Source organism: Lemur catta, chromosome 6, assembly GCF_020740605.2.
Source record: "Lemur catta isolate mLemCat1 chromosome 6, mLemCat1.pri, whole genome shotgun sequence".
Lineage (NCBI taxonomy): Eukaryota > Metazoa > Chordata > Mammalia > Primates > Lemuridae > Lemur > Lemur catta.
In genome coordinates, this window is record NC_059133.1 from 47,491,308 (window position 1) to 47,510,512 (window position 19,205).

General features: G+C 34.8%; 1 protein-coding gene across 2 annotated transcripts in view; it reads right to left on the reverse strand.

Annotated features, from left to right (window-relative positions):
- Nucleotides 1-3,173: 3,173 nt before the first annotated feature.
- Nucleotides 3,174-19,205, reverse strand: part of TBK1 (TANK binding kinase 1) — a 40,684-nt gene continuing 24,652 nt past the window's right edge. The window contains exons 9-21 of one of the 2 annotated variants that reach the window (XM_045553439.1): nt 18,137-18,333; nt 17,357-17,415; nt 16,866-16,957; nt 14,554-14,655; nt 13,362-13,440; nt 9,133-9,254; nt 8,963-9,039; nt 8,343-8,382; nt 7,345-7,446; nt 7,130-7,226; nt 6,632-6,738; nt 6,333-6,404; nt 3,174-3,970 (exon numbers count right to left, since the gene is read on the reverse strand). In XM_045553439.1, coding sequence (XP_045409395.1) covers nt 3,919-3,970; nt 6,333-6,404; nt 6,632-6,738; nt 7,130-7,226; nt 7,345-7,446; nt 8,343-8,382; nt 8,963-9,039; nt 9,133-9,254; nt 13,362-13,440; nt 14,554-14,655; nt 16,866-16,957; nt 17,357-17,415; nt 18,137-18,333 — 1,198 coding nt within the window. In that variant the 3' untranslated portion in view covers nt 3,174-3,918. The remainder of the gene's footprint in view (nt 3,971-6,332; nt 6,405-6,631; nt 6,739-7,129; nt 7,227-7,344; nt 7,447-8,342; nt 8,383-8,962; nt 9,040-9,132; nt 9,255-13,361; nt 13,441-14,553; nt 14,656-16,865; nt 16,958-17,356; nt 17,416-18,136; nt 18,334-19,205) is intronic. The other variant, XM_045553440.1, reaches the window with a different exon arrangement.

The window sequence follows — 19,205 nt, forward strand, 5'->3', positions numbered from 1 at the left end:
TTCCCATCATCACTCCTGAAACTATGTCTAACAGTTGGTCCTTGTGCCTTCTGTTTATGTCAAAAGAAATAAACTTATTTAGTCCCCAAAACAGCCTGATGTACTAGTTAGGCTTGCTTTTATATGTCATGGTAAATTTTTGGAGCTGATTTATACTCTAACTAGAAACAAGAGATATTATATTGCCAGTTTTTATTTCCAGACCAGATGTTTTTGTTTTCTATTACATCTTCAGTATTTCTTAGGCATTTGGACTTGAGTCTTGTTATAAGTGACAAGTGGGGAGCAAGTCTAACTAAAACAACAGTGTAAGAGTTTTCAGATACTTGGTCTTCTTACAAGTGGGATGTGGGGTGGAGAATCCAGCTAAAACACAACTGTTAACACTTCTTTAAATGTTTTCCCTTTAATAATGTCTGCCCCAGCCCTTCTCAGCTTTAAAAACTTGTTTGAGAAATTTTAAGTTTTCTGCAGCACTTCCTCAGAGACAAAGCACAATGTATGAAACACACCAGAGTGTGGTGAAATCAGAAGAGTAGCTCTGGGCTGGGTGCAGTGGCTCACGCCTGTAATCCTAGCACTCTGGGAGGCTGAGGTGGGAGGATCACTCAAGGTCAGGCGTTCAGGACCAGCCTGAGCAAGAGTGAAACCCATCTCTACTAAAAAATAGAAAGAAATTAACCAGACAACTAAAAATATGTGGAAAAAATTAGCCGGGCATGGTGGCACATGCCTGTAGTCCCAGCTACTCGGGAGGCTGAGGCAGGAGGATTGTTTGAGCCCAAGAATTTGAGGTTGCTGTGAGCCATGCTGATGCCACTGCACTCTAGCCCAGGCAACAGAGTGAGACTCTGCCTGAAAAAAAAAAAAAAAGAGTAGCTCTGGTTGTGACTGTAATTCTGAAGGGAAAATAAATTGTTGACACTTCAGTTGAGAGTTCTTAATCCTACTGATAGTCCCTTTCTTAATTCCAAACAATGTTTCTTATTTTTAACACAGAACACCCAAAAGTGAATATTGTTGCTTAAAAAAAAAAAAATCCAAAACAAAACCACCATCACAAAAAATCTAGGATTATTGTAATTTTTTCCTGGATAATGCACTAAAGACATACTTTTAAAGAAATGTTTTGAGATTTTTTTATATCTAAGGAGAGACATTCCATTGGACATAGTGTAATCAGGTCCATAAGCCACTAATATAGTATTTGGTAACTTCCAAAATAATAGCAGCTGGAATTTTAGAAGACATAAGGGGATTATTTTTCCGATTTCTTTTCTAACCTTAAATTCCTCTTTATTTACTTGAAGCTACCCCTTCTTTTCACATAATTTATATTCATTTATTTCTTTTTAATTTCTTTTGTTAGAACTATACCCGCTTTTGAGTTAAATCTACTAATTCTTCTGTTTGTTATACATACTATTTTTATAACATTAATCCCTATCTTTTAGAAACATTCTAGTTTTGGGGGAAAAGCTACTAAACTGTAAATGTAACTTATTTTAAAATTAACTCACTTAAATGGTCACTGAAAATTAGCAGACTGGTATCATGATGCATTTATTGACTTAAAAATGTTTTGAATGAGGATGCATTTTTGAGGATAGAATATTGAAAACAAGAATGCTTTATTTCCATGTCACTGTAATGGGGGAATGATACAGTAAATCTTGCTGGGTATGGTGGCTCACGCCTGTAATCCCAGCACTTTTGAGAAGCCAAGGTGGGAGGATCGCTTGAGGCCAGGAGTTCAAGACCAGCCTAGGCAACATAGTGAGACCCCCATCTTTACAAAAAATAAAAAGAGAAAATTAGTGTGGTGGTGTGTACCCGTAGTCCCAGCTACTTGGGAGGCTGAGGTGGGAGGATCGCTTAAGCCCAGGAGTTGGAGGATGCAGTGAGCTACGATTATGCTGCTGTACTCCAGCCTGGGCATCAAGGTGAGAACCTGTCTCCAAAAAAACCAAAAACCAAAAAACCAAAACCCAGTAAATCTTAAAAAATATTAATGTGGAACAGGTATATTCCTATCAATACCATTAATACAAATACAGATACAAGGGTTTGTTTATTGGTATTCTTTACTAGAGGCTGAAATAAAAACGAAATCAGCAAATGTATCAGCTAATGATATAGTTTAATTTTACCTGATATTCAAACATATAAACATTTAAACTATAAAATTAAAGATACTCATGTTAGATGGTCAAATAGAAAATTAAAATCAAGAGGTAGTAAACACTCTCCTTGCCCCACACTCTCAGACTAAACAGGTATCTCACAATGGCCAACTATTTATATACATAAAGGCATTCACTCTTGCATTTATTTCTATAATGTGTACATGACACTTGAAATTCCCCACTACAATAATGTATCAATAATCTCAAATAAAATGCTGATCCATCTTCAGTTCTTAAAATGATTTAGTTTCTGATGTTCATGGTAGTCAAATTTATTTACTCTTTAGGATTGGATAGCTTTTTTTTTTTTTTTTGTGGAGACAGTGTCTTGCTGGTTTGCCTTGGCTAGAGTGCCGTGGTGTCAGCCTAGCTCACAGCAACCTCAAACTCCTGGGCTTAAGCAATCCTTCTGCCTTAGCTTCCCAAGTAGCTGGGACTACAGGCATGTGCCACCATGCCCAGCTGATTTTTTCTATGTATTTTTAGTTGTCCAGGTAATTTCTATTTTTTTTAGTAGAGATGGGGTCTCACTCTTGCTCAGGCTGGTCTCGAACTCCTGACCTCGAGCGATACTCCCGCCTTGGCCTCTCAGAGTGCTAGGATTACAGGCATGAGCCACTATGCCCAGCCTATGATAGCTTTTTATGACATGCAGGTTGTGTGTAATCACCTTCAATAGTCTGATAAGCCAGAAACCAGAACCAAAGCAAATAAAGATCCTGGTGGATGAAATAATTTCTTGCTGAGTACAATCCTTTAGTCTACAACTGGGGACAGATTTTTCAAAGAAAATGCTCCCTTTTAATGTGGATAGCATGAATTTATGAAAGAACTTCTGAATTTGGAATTAATCGGTTTACAAGAGACAAAATTGTCCCTACATCCAATATTCTGAGAATAATTTATGATTACTACCCATATTGTTTCTTTCAAAAGGTAACTTCTGTTTGTCAAACTGGATACACAGAAACACACAAACTCTTTACATTAAAATTGAGAAATTTATTGATTTTTTTCCCCCAGGAAATATTAAGCAGAATTAAAGTAAAGAAATATACAGCTTAAAACAGTTGAATGACCCTAAAACTTTCATGACAATTATACATTTATGGCCAAAGGAAAAATGAATAATTTTTAATAATAAGTTCCCTTCAGAAATTTTGCTCAAACAATTCACCTGACATTAATTTAAATGGATTCAAGGATAACTGGGATCTGGGCACCTTGTAAAATGAAATAATGCCACTTTATCCTTCTCAAAAAAATCATGATACTAGTAAAACAGTGGTTCGGTTCTGTTCCCCACTCACAGTAGCCACTTCTCCCCATTCTTCCATTTACAAACTTGTCAACTCTCAGTCTGTCTCATTCATAAGGATGCCAACTGTGGTTCCACTTAAAAATATTTCCAGTAGGCAGTCGGAGAGAATGACTTATGTAGCCTCACTCAGAGTAGAGAATCTCAACATTTTAGTCGGTCATGGCTTTCTTCTCGTGCTCACTGAGGTCAAATTTCCTCACATAATTATAAATGTTAAAAGGTAAAATTACATCTTCACAGCAGCCAAAAATTTATATATTTTTAATGTATTTACAATATTGTACATATTTACATGACCACATCAAATACTGAATTGTAGAAACAAGACCCCACCTATAAAGCCACTCATTTAATGCTCCAGCATTATTTTCTTGTGCAAACTGAAACTTTTCTCAAATGTCTTAGAAAAAGCTAAAGACAGTCAACATTACGTAGGCCACCATCCATGGTTAGGGAGCCAAACCTAAAACACAAAAGAAAAACGGTACTCTCAGGAGATTCATTTATTTGCCCCCCAACATTTTAAAAAAACACAGAATGCTTTTCAGAGGAGTATATAGTTATTTTTAAAGAATTCAAGCAACTGTGATTTGTTCTATTTCTTATTGAAACAGCATGGTATTATCATGAATACATGAAGAAAATGGGAAGTGATGTAACTGAGAAAGTGTCAGTAAGAACTAACAATTTCTTTCTAGTGGGGTGGGATTTATAAGCCAAGATGTAAGGTTGGGAGTGTGAAATGCTCCAGGAACGGTACCTTGCCAGAACAGAATGTTATTTTGGGGAGCAGTGGGAAGTAAAATTGGGTAAATAGGCTGAGACCAGACCATTACATTCTTTGAATGAAAATATGAATTTAGATTTGGCTTTTTAGGAAAAGAAGTTAGAAAATTTTTGAGCCAAGGGAGTACTATGATTATATCATTATTTTGGAAGATGATTTTGGCTGTAATACCCATGACAGATGGCAAGAGCTTGGGGTTAAGGAAAAAATAGGTTAGTAGGTGATAACCGCAGCTCACATGTGAAGGGGAAAGGAGATCTGAGTGACGGTGATGAGGAGAATATGGGAGCATTTTGAAGGAAGATTACCAAGCTTGTTGAGAAGGGAGTAAAGAAGAATAAGTGTCTAAAATAATTTACATTTAAGGGAGTAGCAGAAAGGTGGTTTCACTGAACAGGATAAGGAAATTAGAGGGGAAACGGAGTTGGGATGGATGATTTTAAACACAAAAAAATCTGAAGGGATTGCGGGATATCCACATGGAGACACAGTGACTCCATGTGTCTCCATGGAGACAATACTCCACACGAGACCTGGCTTCCAGCACTAGTTCTGTCACAAATCCTTATGTAGTCACTTATCATTTAAATTAAGATTACATCATGTTATATTACTCATATATTGTCAAATAAACCTGCAAATAAAACATTGGAGGAATTGACTTACTGGATGAATGTGTTTTAGGAAGTGGGGATTCTGTTCGACAAGGTATAAGTGGTTCAATGTAAAAGTCTGTTAAAGCATATCTTAACAGTCTCTTCTACTTGCTGATCTTAGCCTTACAGAATAAATTTAGGATTTAGCTAAAGTTGTGAAGAAGTTGTAAATGGCATACTATAAAAAGTTAGGGAAGTACTATGTAGTTTCTATAAACAAACCAGGCAATTTCCAGAAAAAATAAAAATTGAATAAACACATAATAAGAATACAAATTAAAACAAGACCTCTGTTTTTACTAAACAAATTGGCAAACATTTAAAAAACTGATAACATTCAGTGTTTTCAAAGGCATAGGCTTTGTCTGTTTAGGATTATAACATAGAACCCTTTTAAAGAACAAATTAGTAATAACCACCAAAATTTAAATGTGCATACCTCTTGACCCAGAAATTTCACATCTAGAAACATCTAGAAATTGATCCCTCAAAAATTCTTACACAAGTACATGAAGATATATACACAAGGATGTTCACTGAAGCATGGTTTGTAATTACGAAAAATCAGAAACTTAAATGCCCAACAAATAGGGAAGGCCAGGAGGCTGCGTTCTAGCTCCAGCTCATCTTCTTGGGGTATGAATTTAATACCTGTAGAACATGGATAGACTACCTGCTCTGATACTGTACAAGGTTCTAATGCAGGTTAAGTGAGATTATGTAGTGTGGAAGTGCCCTGCAAGGGTACAAAGCACCAGATAAACGTGAAATATTTTTATTAGCATTGTAAGGGTTAGAGAACCCGTAGAGGAGCACCTAAGTGCTTGAAAAAGAAAGGGTTCTATTACAGAGCCAAATATAATTTAACTTTTCTGAGGAATCAGGACAAGGAAAACAGCCACCCAAAATTGACTTTTTTGGCTCTGTACATTTTCAACTCTCCTTTGGCCTTACCTGTTAGGATTCTGCAGATAATAAGCAGACACCGCATTTACCTATGGCACTCACCTGCAAGGAGTCTGCAGAGAGCTCCGTAAGCTACTCAGCACCAGGGTGCTGGGACCTTACAAGCAACTCTGATTCCCCAAATTGAAAATTGTGATTCCAGTGAACAAATATTATGAAAAACATCATGAAAAAGATTTTTGTTTTTACACACTGGTTCAAATAAGCAAATAATTCTATTAGCCAGTGCTTCTATAAAATGGAATCAACCCTTAAAAGACATGATGAATTCACAATAATACTGAGAGGGAAAAAAACATAAGTGTTCTGATTTTATATCCCTTTCCTACTGCTTAATCTACTGATACAAGTATAAATGTATCTGTACTCACTTGCATAGAAAAATCACAATACAGGATAATTTTTGCATTACTCACCTTTCTAAAATATGATTATTTTCAGCAAGTTCTTTAACCACCCCTTGCATCTCCTCCTTTAATTTCTTCATACTATATATACAAAACAAAGATAAGCACTTTTGCTCAAAAAAAGTATGCAAATGTTTTAGAATTATATATTATGTTCGAGTTTTCTAAATGCAACTTGTCATTAACTAACATTATCAAAACATTGCATTCACAACAAACATCAAAAATTTCAAAATATAAGAGCAAGATCACAAACTGAAATAAAAGCAAATGGAAATACCATAGTTACCAAATGATAAGATTCTTACCCAAGAGTCATTTCCACTAATGTGTTAGAACTTGGATAAATTGGGGCCATGGTATGTTTGATTCCACTGGAAGCTGCAAACATTTTCTGAGGCAGAGTTTCTTGTAACTAAAACATTGAAAAACTGCATTAATCACAGAACAAAAGTATTTACTATAGATCTTAGATCAAGTGTTATAGCTTTTAATGTCTTTTATAGCTTTAAATTTCTATTTATCTAAAATGATACAATACTTAAATCAACACCCTTTTAAAAAACTTTTCTTACAGATGATAAAAGAATGGTTTATCAGATGTTTTCAGTTATAAAACATCTAACTTCTTAAAATTTGGCTGAAACCCTGTATCAAGAATAGGTGAGCAGAACTGAATATAGGCACATTATATGTCCTATTTCTCTCTTCTCAATCATTATCAGATATCAACTGAGAAGAATTTTATTTTAATTTTTCCTAATGGAAAAAAGCCCTTTTTTTCTAGATACTTTTGATAGCTGTACCTCATTGGTATAGTCTTGATACTTTGATACTTCTTCTTCAATATCGAAACACTGATTAGTTAGAGATAATAACTGTTTCCTAAGATGAAGCATCTTTCTGAAATCCAAAAAGAATTAATTAATAAGCAGCTTAGTGAAATATTCTTACTTAAAACATACAATATACATTGTATTGTGCAGTCAACCACGAATCACTCGAAAACAAGTTTACTTACCTCATCCATTCTTCTGACTTATCCAAAAATGCATCGTACTTTTTAACACATTCATCTGTAAAGTGGGTCATAGCTTTTGTTGCATGGTAATACAGTTTTTGCCTGTAATTTAGAAATAGTCAAAGAAGCTTAAATCAACTATACTGTTTCTACTTCTAATATTTAAAAATTTTCAAATACTAAAATTTAGCTGTTTCCTATAATTATTGCTGTGGCTTTAGAATATTTACAATAGAAAGCAAAAGTTTCTAAGATAGACATTACAGCAGCAAGAGGAGAAAGAGAAAGTTCAAAATGTTGAATGTTAAAAAAAAATCAACTGAATGAGGTTCAAGTGAAGAAGGTGGTTAAGTATGGCCGGGTGTGGTGGCTCACGCCTGTAATCCTAGCACTCTGGGAGGCTGAGGCGGGTGGATCGTTGGAGCTCAGGAGTTCGAGACCAGCCTGAGCAAGAGCAAGACCCCGTCTCTACTAAAAATAAAAAGAAATTATATGGACAGCTAAAAATATATATAGAAAAAATTAGCCGGGCATGGTGGCGCATGCCTATAGTCCCAGCTACTCAGGAGGCTGAGGCAGAAGGATCACTTGAGCCCAAGAGTTTGAGGTTGCTGTGAGCTAGGCTGACGCCACGGCACTCATTCTAGCCTGGGCAACAGAGTGAGACTCTGTCTCAAAAAAAAAAAAAAAAAAGAAGGTGGTTAAGTATGTCCTCGCCTACGTTCTCTATTATCTGTCCTGCAGCTGGAGCACATGAGGCAGCAGATAGCTTAGGGGAGTGGTGATCTTTCTCCCCCCTCGTTCTCCCATCTTGGTAACCTTCCAATCAGGTACCAGATGAGTGAACCTCAAAAAACGTGCACACACAGTAACATTCCTATAAAGTCAAGATTAAAATGTAATTTTATTATAATTAATTTCAACTTTAAGAATCGTATTACAGATAACCAAAATAGCACCAAAAATAACCAATTATTAAACATCATCTAGACACTTACTTATCAAATTTGTGGATTTGTTCTTCATTATAAGCTAGTCCTAGAAATAAGAAAATATATTATTTTGTTAATGTAGAATCATAACATCATGCACAATCTCTGAGATTACTGCTTCAAAAAGGCTAAGAGTTTGAAGCAGATGTAACAGACTTGTGGCCCATGGGCTACTTCTGGCCCACAGATGCTTTTATTTGGTCTGTACAGTGTTAACATTAAAAAAAAGTAACTCCCTAACATTTAAAAATCAGGACATGTCTAACAAAATCTGTATTTCTAGCTTTTCTTGAGAAATAGGAAGAAAAGCGAATCTGAGTAGGGGCTCTCCCCTCTAGATGGGGTCTCTACTCTCCAGTTCTCCTCAGTCCCCACTAGCCAGTCTTACTCCTGTCTGTTACCTGCCTGGTAACAGGTTTTGGAGGTTATGACCCTAATTTAACATATTCAAAAGTTTGGTTTTAAGAATAATTTTAGTACATTTAACCTCTTTCCTGACAGAATCCCATCTCTGAAACAAATAGCTTCAGTGGTCACCTTTACAAATATGCCAAATTAATTCAACCGAATTACAACTCACCACTAAGGGTGACTTATTAGATTAACAAGTAGCAAATTTTACTTACTACGTTCTCCTTTGTCTTTTTTGAACTGATAGTAAATCTCTGTGATGCAATTTAACAGGACTTGTAGCTTTTCTACACTATTTAAGGAAGAAAAACCCAAATAAATGAATTGATATGAAAAAGGACATTTAATAATGAGAGTAGAAACTACCCATAAAGCCATAACCTACTTTCGGTCTTTTGGCTGAGTGCCTTCCTGATGTGCCCACGCATCTGCCAGCAATCCACCTGGAGACAATCTGCTGTCGATATCCTGAAGATTGGTGTCTATTGTTCCCTGAGAACTGGAAAGCTAAATAAAACCAACAGGTTCAGACCCAGACTGCCAAAAGTCAGAAACGATCATCACAGTGCCAATGGAGTCTGAAGTCTGGACCACATTTCTTTTATAGATTACTTCAATTCAAATGCAGAGTAATTATTTCCATCTTTAAGTACAGGAGAATTTCTTAGGTTGATTTCCACCAAGAGTACGGCATGATAACAAAACGTGAGACTAACTAGCCTTAATACATTTTATAAAATATTTCATATAATAAATACACTTCAAAAAACACGTAAAATACTTTTAATCCTCTGTTTCCTTATCTGTAAACAAAATGATTATACTCTATTTCAAAGCATTGTTGTGAAAATTAAACAGGAGAACCATTAGCATAATGTCAATTATACAGTGCAGATATGTCAGATTTGTGCTCTCCTTGCTTAGAGGCCAAAAGTAACCCATCTCAAAAACAGAATATGAACAGAATCCTCATTGAAGATCCTGTTCATTTTAAGCTTAGTAAACTTAAACTTATCTACCACAGAACTGAGTACAGTATTTGTACAACTTAAGAAGAAAGGATGAAGTTTAGACTTAAAGGATAAATATGTCCAAATATTTAAGAGGCCCTGATATACACTATTGCTTTTCAGAAAAAGTTGTAAGTGGCAATTGATGCTGCCACTACCAACAAACAAGGGTGCCCTTTTTAACCACACTCTTGTCCATACTGGCATAATTTTTTAAGCCTTGGTAATTTGAAAGACAAAAATGGTATCTTGCTGTTATAACATTTATGATATAACAGCAATTTTCTATTAATATTGGGTTTGAGCATTTTTCAAGTTTGCTCATTAGATATATTTTTTCATTTGTAAATTATCTCTAAATGTTCTTTGTTCATCTATTTATTGCATATTTTATATTTTACTTATCAATTTGACCTATTTTTATTAAAAACCCTTTATCACATTTTCCCAACTTATTTGCTGTCTAACAATTTTTTTTTAAGTAGAGATCTTAAATTTTTATATAGTCAAACATATATCTTGGTTTTTATGCTTTATGTCTTCTTTAACATCAATGTTTAGAATGTGTTAAATTACACACCCAATATATGGAAAATAGTTTGTGAAAAAGTCACTTCTTACAGCATTACATAGAAGAGTGAAAAACAAGCAACCTGAAAGACCAACAATAGAGAAATAATAAGACTGTAATAAATCCATTGGCTATAATATTACGTCTATTAAAAAAGTAATATTATCAAAAAAACCCTAGGAAATACCTGTACCATATGTTATATAAAAAATAAAAATAACAATTACATCTTTGCACAGTAATAATCATTTAATAATATGTACAAAAGAAAATGAAAATAGTGGTTGTCAAAACTTTTAGCAGCACCAGAATCACCTGGAGGGCTTGTTAAAAAGGGCCCTCGCTAGACCCTACCACCAGAGTGTCTGATTCAACAGGTCCAACGTGGGGCCCCCAAATTTGCATTTCTAAAAAATTTCCATGTGAGGCTGCTGATCCGGGGCCACTGTGAGAAACGCTGCTGCGGGACAATGAACAAAACCTTTTATGAACTGTTTTTGGGTGGTGAGCCTATGTGGTATCATTTTTACTTAACAAATTTTATTTCTGTAGTGGAGAAAAAAACCTTAAGGTCTCCATTAGGAAAAAAGCCACAACTCTACAGGTTATGAGGAAAAACAATGTAATCTAGTGAAAGCAACTGATGTGAAGTTAGAAATCCTGATGGCATAAGAATCTGTGATCTTAAGCCTTAATCATCTATGCTTTGATTCTCATAAGAAATCTAAGTCTCACCATGTCATAAAAATTAGGCTGCCCAAAAGAAAACATGTAATTTTGACTGAATATTCTCAAATGATACTAGCACTGGAAATAAATGTCCATTTGGCCTATGTGCTGGTAAGTCAAGTTCTAAGACAAAAGCAGAAAAACAATACAAAACACTAACAATATGGCTGCCTATATTTAAATGCGGACTAGTGGGAAAGACTATTTCTTGTTTTCTGACTTTTAAATCACTTTCTATAGCAATGTTTTTCAAACTTTTGGGACGATGATTCATAGTAAGACATTAATGTTGTTTTAACCCAGTAACATTTAAAGTGTATATATAACTGAACCAAAAGTTTCGTGGAACAATGATTTCCTTATTATATGTCATGCATGTTGACATTTTCTATTCTATTCCATCTAAAACATTGCTGATTACAATGCACTATACTCCACAACCTACCAGTCATTCATGACTTTTTTTTTTTTTTTTATGGACAGAGTCTTGCTCTGTTGCCCCAGGTAGAGTACAGTGGCATCAACATAGCTCACTGCAATCTCAAACTCCTGGGCTCAAGCAATCCTCTAGCTGAAATTACAGGTGCGTGACACAATGCCCAGCTAATTTTTCTATTTTTAGTCAAGATGAGGTCTTGCTCTTGCTCAGGCTGGTCTCGAACTTCTAAGCTCTAGAGATCTTCCTGCCTCAGCCTCTCAGAGTGCTAGGATTACAGGCATGAGCCACCATCCCTGGCCTCATGCCTCGTATTTTGAAAATCATTGTTCTAGATCTAAAACTCAGGAAAAGAAACAACTAAACATCAGCCTAAGCTAAAAAAGATAAGAAGGACATCATATCAAGTTCCTTTCACATTTAACATACATTTTATAAAATAATACTTTAAATATTAAAAGCTTAAGTATTTGGTATTAGACAAATTGTATAATATTAGTACTGGAGTACAGTATTGTTATTTATCTCATTTATTTGGTACAACAACCCATGAGATGAGCAGGGTAAGAAACTGCCCATTTTAGAGATAAAGAAACCAAAGATCCAAAGAATTAAAGGCCTTGCTAAAGTAGCCAGCCAGGGGTAGGTAGGTAAATAAGGGCAGATCTGGGATAAGGAATCAGCTCTCACAATATATAACATGTACACTTCTACAATATATTTTTTTAAAATTAAAAAAAAATTTTTTTTTAGAGACAGAGTCTTGCTGTGTTTACCCAGGCTTGAGTGCAGTGGTACAGTAACAGCCCACTGTAACCTTGAACTCCTGTGCTCCAGTGATCCTCCTGCTTCAGCCTTCTGAGTAGCTGGGACTATAGGCATGCACCACCACACCTGGCTAATTTTTCTATTTTTGTAGAGACAGGGTCTTGCTATGTTGTCCAGGCTGGTCTCAAACTCCTGGCCTCAACTGCTCCTCCTACCTTAGCCTTCCAAAGCATTGGGATTATAGGCATGAGCCACTGTGTCTGGCCTTATAATACATTTTATTTTATTTTATTTTTTCTTGAGACAGGGTTTTGCTCTGTTGCTGGGGCTAGAGTGCAGCGGTGTCACTGTAGCTCACAGCAACCTCAAACTCCTGGGTTTGAGTGATCCTTCTCCCTCAGTCTCCTGAGTAGCTGGGACTATAGGCAAGTGACACCACGGCCAGCTAATTTGTCTATTTTTAGTAGAGACAGGGTCTCACTCTTGCTCAGGCTGGTCTTGAATTTCTGGCCTCAAGTGATCCTCCTGACGTGGCCGCCCAAAGGGCTAGGATTACACTTGTGAGCCACAGCTCCCTGACTGAATACATTTTAATAAGAGATCCAGAGACTCCCTGAAATGCTTTCGTATTTTTCAGCAGAGACTTGTATCCAAACTGTTTTTTCTAGTTATAGAAATGATTCACTGCCTTGAGGATCCCAAATCTTTCTTTCTTTTTTTTCATTTTACAAGAGATCTGATAATATTTTCCTAATTTGCATCTATTTCTAAACAAGTTTAAGCACTCTGTCTGATTCAACTGCATGTCAAATTTAAATTACATTTATGAACTTGCTTTAATTGCCAGAGCAGCAACACAAGAGCATTACAGACTTAAAAACAGAGGGGGGGCGAGGGAGAGAGAGGGAAGAGGAGAGAGGTTTAAAGTACATGCATTTGGAAATGTTATAAAGAATTTCATGGCACTAAGGGTATTTAAATACTATAAAGAAGTTCCTAAAGATGGGGAAAGGCTACTCCATTTCTTTAGGAAAGTTTAATCTTGTCAGCAAAGGAACAGATTATGATTTTATAATTTTCGTAATTTTATAAATACTTACTCTCAACAATTTGGTGTGTATGTCTGAAATTTCGCCTAATTCTGCTGCTTCTAGGTTGATCTTCATCAACTTTTCATATCTGTATGAAAAGAAAGTCATAAGAAAAAATTAAATGAGTATAATGAATACACAGATTTTTAAAGATGTTTTAAAAATTACATTTGAGTGTTTATCATAACCACTTAAGAATTAAAAATTGATTCAAAGTCAGTAAGCCAGCAGATTCTAAGAAAACCTTGATGCCTTCCTAGAGAAGGAATTTTGTATACTTTGTGGATTCAGAGATAAAACAAAAGACAAATTCATTTCAAATAATCTGATGTCAGGATAATAGTAAAAATACTAGATTTCTGAATTAATGGAGGCCAATAGTAAATATTGATTTCATTTATCATATTTCATCTGTAGTAAAAACAGTATAGTCTAGAAAGACGGCAATTTAAAATATCATTCTGTTTCAAAGGCTTTTTCACAGCTGGGCACGGTGGCTCACATCTGTAATCTCAATACTTTGGGCAGCTAAAGCGAGAGGGCTGCTTGAGCCCAGGAGTTCAAGACCACCCTCACCAACACAGCAAGACCTCATCTCTACAAAAAATAAAAAAAATTAGCCAGGCGTGGTGGCGTGCGTCTGTAGTGCCAGATACTTGGGGAGGCTGAGGTGGGAGGATTGCTTGAGCCTGGGAGTTTGAGGTTGCAGTGAGCTATGATAATGCCACTGCACTCTAGCCCCAGCAACAGAGCAAGACCCAGGCTTTAAAAAAAAAAAAAAAAAAAAAGACACTCTCTGGAATAAGATTAATAAGTAAGAGTAAGCTAAAAGTAATTCCTAAAATTCTAAAAATACTACCAAAAGGCTGTTCTAGAATACCGCTTCCTATTTCCTTAGTTGATTACAGGTTTTATATTTTCCAATTCAGAGTTTCCACTTTACAAGATAAAAATGAGATGTCGCTCTCTCCCACTACCTTTTTCTTCATGAAGGCTGGAAGAAAATGCTACTTAAAGAGAAAGTGTTCATTTCTTACTGAGAAAACTGGTATTTTGCCTTTGTGATGAAGTAACTCCTAATCTAAGGCTTTTCTTTAATATAATATAAACACTCGTACAGTATGCCATATTGTGTCAAAGATAAATAGAAATGGAACATTTAATATTTTAACCACTACTAGTAAGGAAGTAATCTACTCACACTTTCACAGTTTTTTCAATGTTTCTGATGCAGAAATCCAATGTGATCACAACTTCTGTCTTTTTGTGAACAGTTTCGTTGTAATCATCTTTAACTAATTCACTAAAAAAATATTACTCCTGTTAGTTTATCAAAGGAATTAATTTTTTCTTATCTATCACTAATTACACTGCAGTACTACTGTTCACATTTTATAACATTCTTGACATATTATGAAAGCCAATTCAAATTTTTTGGGGATACTAATATTAAAAGCATTTCTGTGACCCTTATACATATCTAGGGTACTTATATTTTCATAAACCATTACTACTTATTAAGGTTAATAATTCAGAAACCTAAGGCATTAAAATTATATTAAGATATAAAAATTAACCTACATTCACACATCCCTAATCTGAAAATCTAAAATCTGAAATGCTCCAATGAGCATGCTTCCTTTGAGCGTCATGTTGGTGCTCAAAAAGTTTCAAATTTTGGAATGTTTCAGATTAGGGATGCTCAACATGTAATGTGATCTCTGAAGAAGAAGGATGACATAGTAATATATAATTGAAGGGCTTCTGGTCTATATCAAGGATCAACACACAAAGGCCTGAGACCTGTTTTTTTATGTCCCATGAGTTAACATTACATTTTTTGTAAATTGTAAAAACAGGCTGGGTGTGGTGGCTCATGCCTGTAATCCCAGCACTTTAGGAGGTCGGGGGATCGCTTCTGTCCAGGAGTTCGAGACCAACCTGGCCAACATAGCAAGACCTGTTACCCAAAATTTAAAAAATTAGCCAGGCACAATGGCATGTGCCTGCAGTTCTAGATACTCAGAAGGCTGAGGCAAGAGGATTACTGGAGCTCAGGAATTTGAGGTTACAGTGAGTTATGCTTGTACCACTGTACCCCAGCCTGAGCAAGAGTGAGACCTTGTCTCAAAAGAAGTTGTACAAAGTAGTCTACCTTAAAACTATTTTTTCATGACTTATTAAACTATAACGTATTAATAAAAGTAATAAAAGCATTATGGATCAGTGACTGGGTAGATAACCCACAAGAGAAAATGAAAGCTATTAGTACACTTCGATTTTTCCAAACTATTAAAAACAAGGAATCTTCCTAGTGGATCTAGAAAAAAATAGGCTTAGAAACTGGATTTATGAACACACTGAAAAAAATTATAAGCACAAATTTATGGGTTTCACATAATGTCAACAGAAAAAAATAACAGCCTAAAAAAACATAACAAGAATGACGATGAAGGGGTTCTTCATCATTTTTGCAAGAAGCGATGGGTATGAGGTGGGTATACATAAATTGCTCAAAGCATTAAAGCCCAAGGGCAGTGAGGTGAGCCCAGAAAATACAGTTTTCAGCATCTGTTGGCCACAAGGCCATTACTATGTGCGTACCAAATTCAAAAGCTTTGAATGGTGTCGAACTATAAGCATGATTCTCAAAAGAGATCCCTTTATTTTCCACTTCTATCAAGTGGAAAGATGACATCTATAAATCATGAAAAGTAAAAAGAGGTAAAAAATCATATCCATCTTACATTCCTTAGGGTCACTTTTAGGAACAGAATACTTAACTAGATCAATATTCTGATCTAGAATAACTATATTAAGTGATTCAGTAAAAGAAAATTAGCTTTTAAATTGCTTGTCAAGGTGAGATTCTGTTTGTATGAAATGTCTGCAATAGGCAAATCCATAAGGTATATTAGCAGTTGCCTAAAGCTGGGAGGGTTGGAGGGAAATGGGGAGTGTTTGGGGATGATGAAAATGTTCTAAAATTAGTAGTGATGGTTGCACAACTCTGTGAACATACTAAAAACCAGTGAATTGTGCATGTAAATGGGCAAATTACATGCTATGTAAATTATATCTCAATAATGCTATTTAAAAAAAGGCAAGTGTGCACTTCATTTGGGAAAAAGGTAGGAAATGGAGGGAGGTTCTGAGGACTCAAACCCTAGAAAGTACAAATTGTAGATTATAACAAGCCAAAACTTTCCAAGACAGTGAAATGACAACCAGGTCAAGGTCCTTGAAAAGGAATTAATTTGCTATCACATCATACAGTGTGGTGTAAGTTTTAAAATTCAGATACTATTTGTCCTGTCTCACAAGGTTACTGTAGGACTCTCATGAAAAAACAGCTGCTAAATGTTTTGTACACTAAATGTGAAACAAATATATTATGATAACCAAACCCCTGACCCTAACTAGTCTGAAGAGGTAAAATATCAATGATGGGGTGATTACCAATTTTTTAGTGAGGTCTATGTGAAGATCGATTTTCAAAATTCAATTACTTACATCAACCATCGTATCCCCTTTCGCGTTAATTCCTGATAAAGCAGCAAGGTACTGGCGATTCTACAGGCATAACACACAACCCCTGTTACTGCCTAATGAAGAAATTAAAAATGTCAACATTTGGTGCTAATTGTGGTACAAGGTAAGAAAAACTTTTACACAGAATTTTCCAGGCTTATACATTTTTATCAGATTAATCAAAAACATAATAAACCACTAATTTCTAAAAGCTAAGAAAAGATATAACTATAATATTTCATCCTTAACATTATCTAAACATGCACTGTCTCAATAGGAGAATTTTCTTATAATGAGTTAAAGAAAGGATAAAAAATAAGAATACAAAATAACTTGGAAAGAGTATCAATTTAAGTGAATAATTTCCTAAGTCACACAGGCATATATAAAGACACAAGGTATTTTATTGCTCTCACTACTGATAGGATAATTTAAATTCAGATATTTACATAGTAATTCAGTTAAATACTAACCTTAGCCATGCTAGCATCCCCATCTAAATCATAACGTTGATGTACTTTAGGAAGGGAAACTGAAATATAAAGTAAAATACTTAAAATGAGAAATAAATTTTGAAAAAAATTACTTTATCCCATATATAGTAAACAGAATGTCTAAACATTACTGACAAAACTCTAATGTACTTTTCCTGGTTTAAAAAAACTAATTGAAACAATAATGTTCATTCTCTGACAAATTACCTTCAATATTTCTAAGGAGTTTCATTTTTTCCTTAAATATATTCTAATACAATAAGGTCAATGCTTCTCTTTAAATCTAAATCAAATCCCAAAGTTTCAAACAGGAATGTAAAAGTCTGGTTAATTCATTTTTTTCTACCAGTAGAAAAATAATTTAAAAGATTCCAAAAACGCAGGTCTAATTTTTCTTAGGCTCTAAAGCTTGGAACAATGTCCTATAAATACGGACGCAATAAATATTTGCTGAAATTTATAATATAAAAGGTTATTTTGAGAGTCAGCAAAACACTTAAAGCAGAATTACAGTAAAACATACATGACAAATTATTTTACCATTGTATGAAACAAAATATTTGAAGTCAAATTATGTCTCTAAGGCTTTTCAATTTTATTACTACTCTCTTTCAACTATAGTAATTCACAAAACTTTAATATTTATGAAAGTTCTACATTAATGTCATCATCAACTTTATGAAGATGATAATCATTTCCACAATGACAGGTTTTGTTTTTTTTAATGGCTAGTAAAACAACAAGAAAAATCCAACTTACTTTTTTCATATATTAATCCTATGGTATTCAAAGGCTCCCGGCTTACTACAAAGATGGGATTTTCCTCAGTAGTTTTAGGGAAATGCTGTGCCAGTCTTCCAGGTTCTAGGACTAGGCGTCGTCCTTCATAGATAAGTTCTTGATTTGAAGAAATAATTTTGGTTTGTTTATACACCAGTTCATGAAATACAGTAGCACTGTGGAGAAAAATGCAAAATGACAACATAATTGGGGATAAAATGAGAGGCAAAATCTTTTTTTAATGATCAGTGCAACAACATCCATTTCTAATTCATATTTCCAAGATCATAACCAGTTCCTTTAAGCACTGCTTTGTTAATGTGGATACCACAAGTCCATTAAACTGAAAATTCTACATTATCTGTCCACATAGTAATCAATCTGAAAATATTTTTGTGTTTCAATACCTCTGTAATACATAAAATTCTTAATATTTAAAAATGGGAAACCAACATAGCAGAAAGGTTAAGAGCACTGACTTAAGTCAGATACTTGGGTTCAAAGCCCAGCTCTTCCACTTACCTGCTATATAATAGTAAGTGCCTTAACTCTTTTATGCTTGGTTTCCTCATCAGTAAAATGGGAATAGCAGTGGTTCCTACCTCATGGAATTGCTGTGAGGATTAAATAGCTTAAATACATAAAGAACTGACAACAGTACTTGCAACATGACTATATGTTTGTTAAATGAGTTAATAAAACTAAGTATTTTCAAAATGACGTTTTGGGGAAAAGATAGATTCTTCCTGAATAGATCTATGAAATCAAAGAAATGTTTCGGCAGCAATGTTGTGATTTGGCTCTGCCACAAGCCTCTGTTTTGAGTGCTACTGTATTTCATCAACTAGCTCAGGCTTTGGTGAACTTTTTAAGTATACTTTTAGAATGAAAATAATGGCCAGCACCTAACTATGACGCATGTTGCTTCAGGCTATTAAGTAGCAAAATAAACACAAACAACATATTGTAATCTAATGTTATATTAATATATTATTTATATTCATATTATATTTATATTTATATATTAGATATATTTAGATGTTAATAT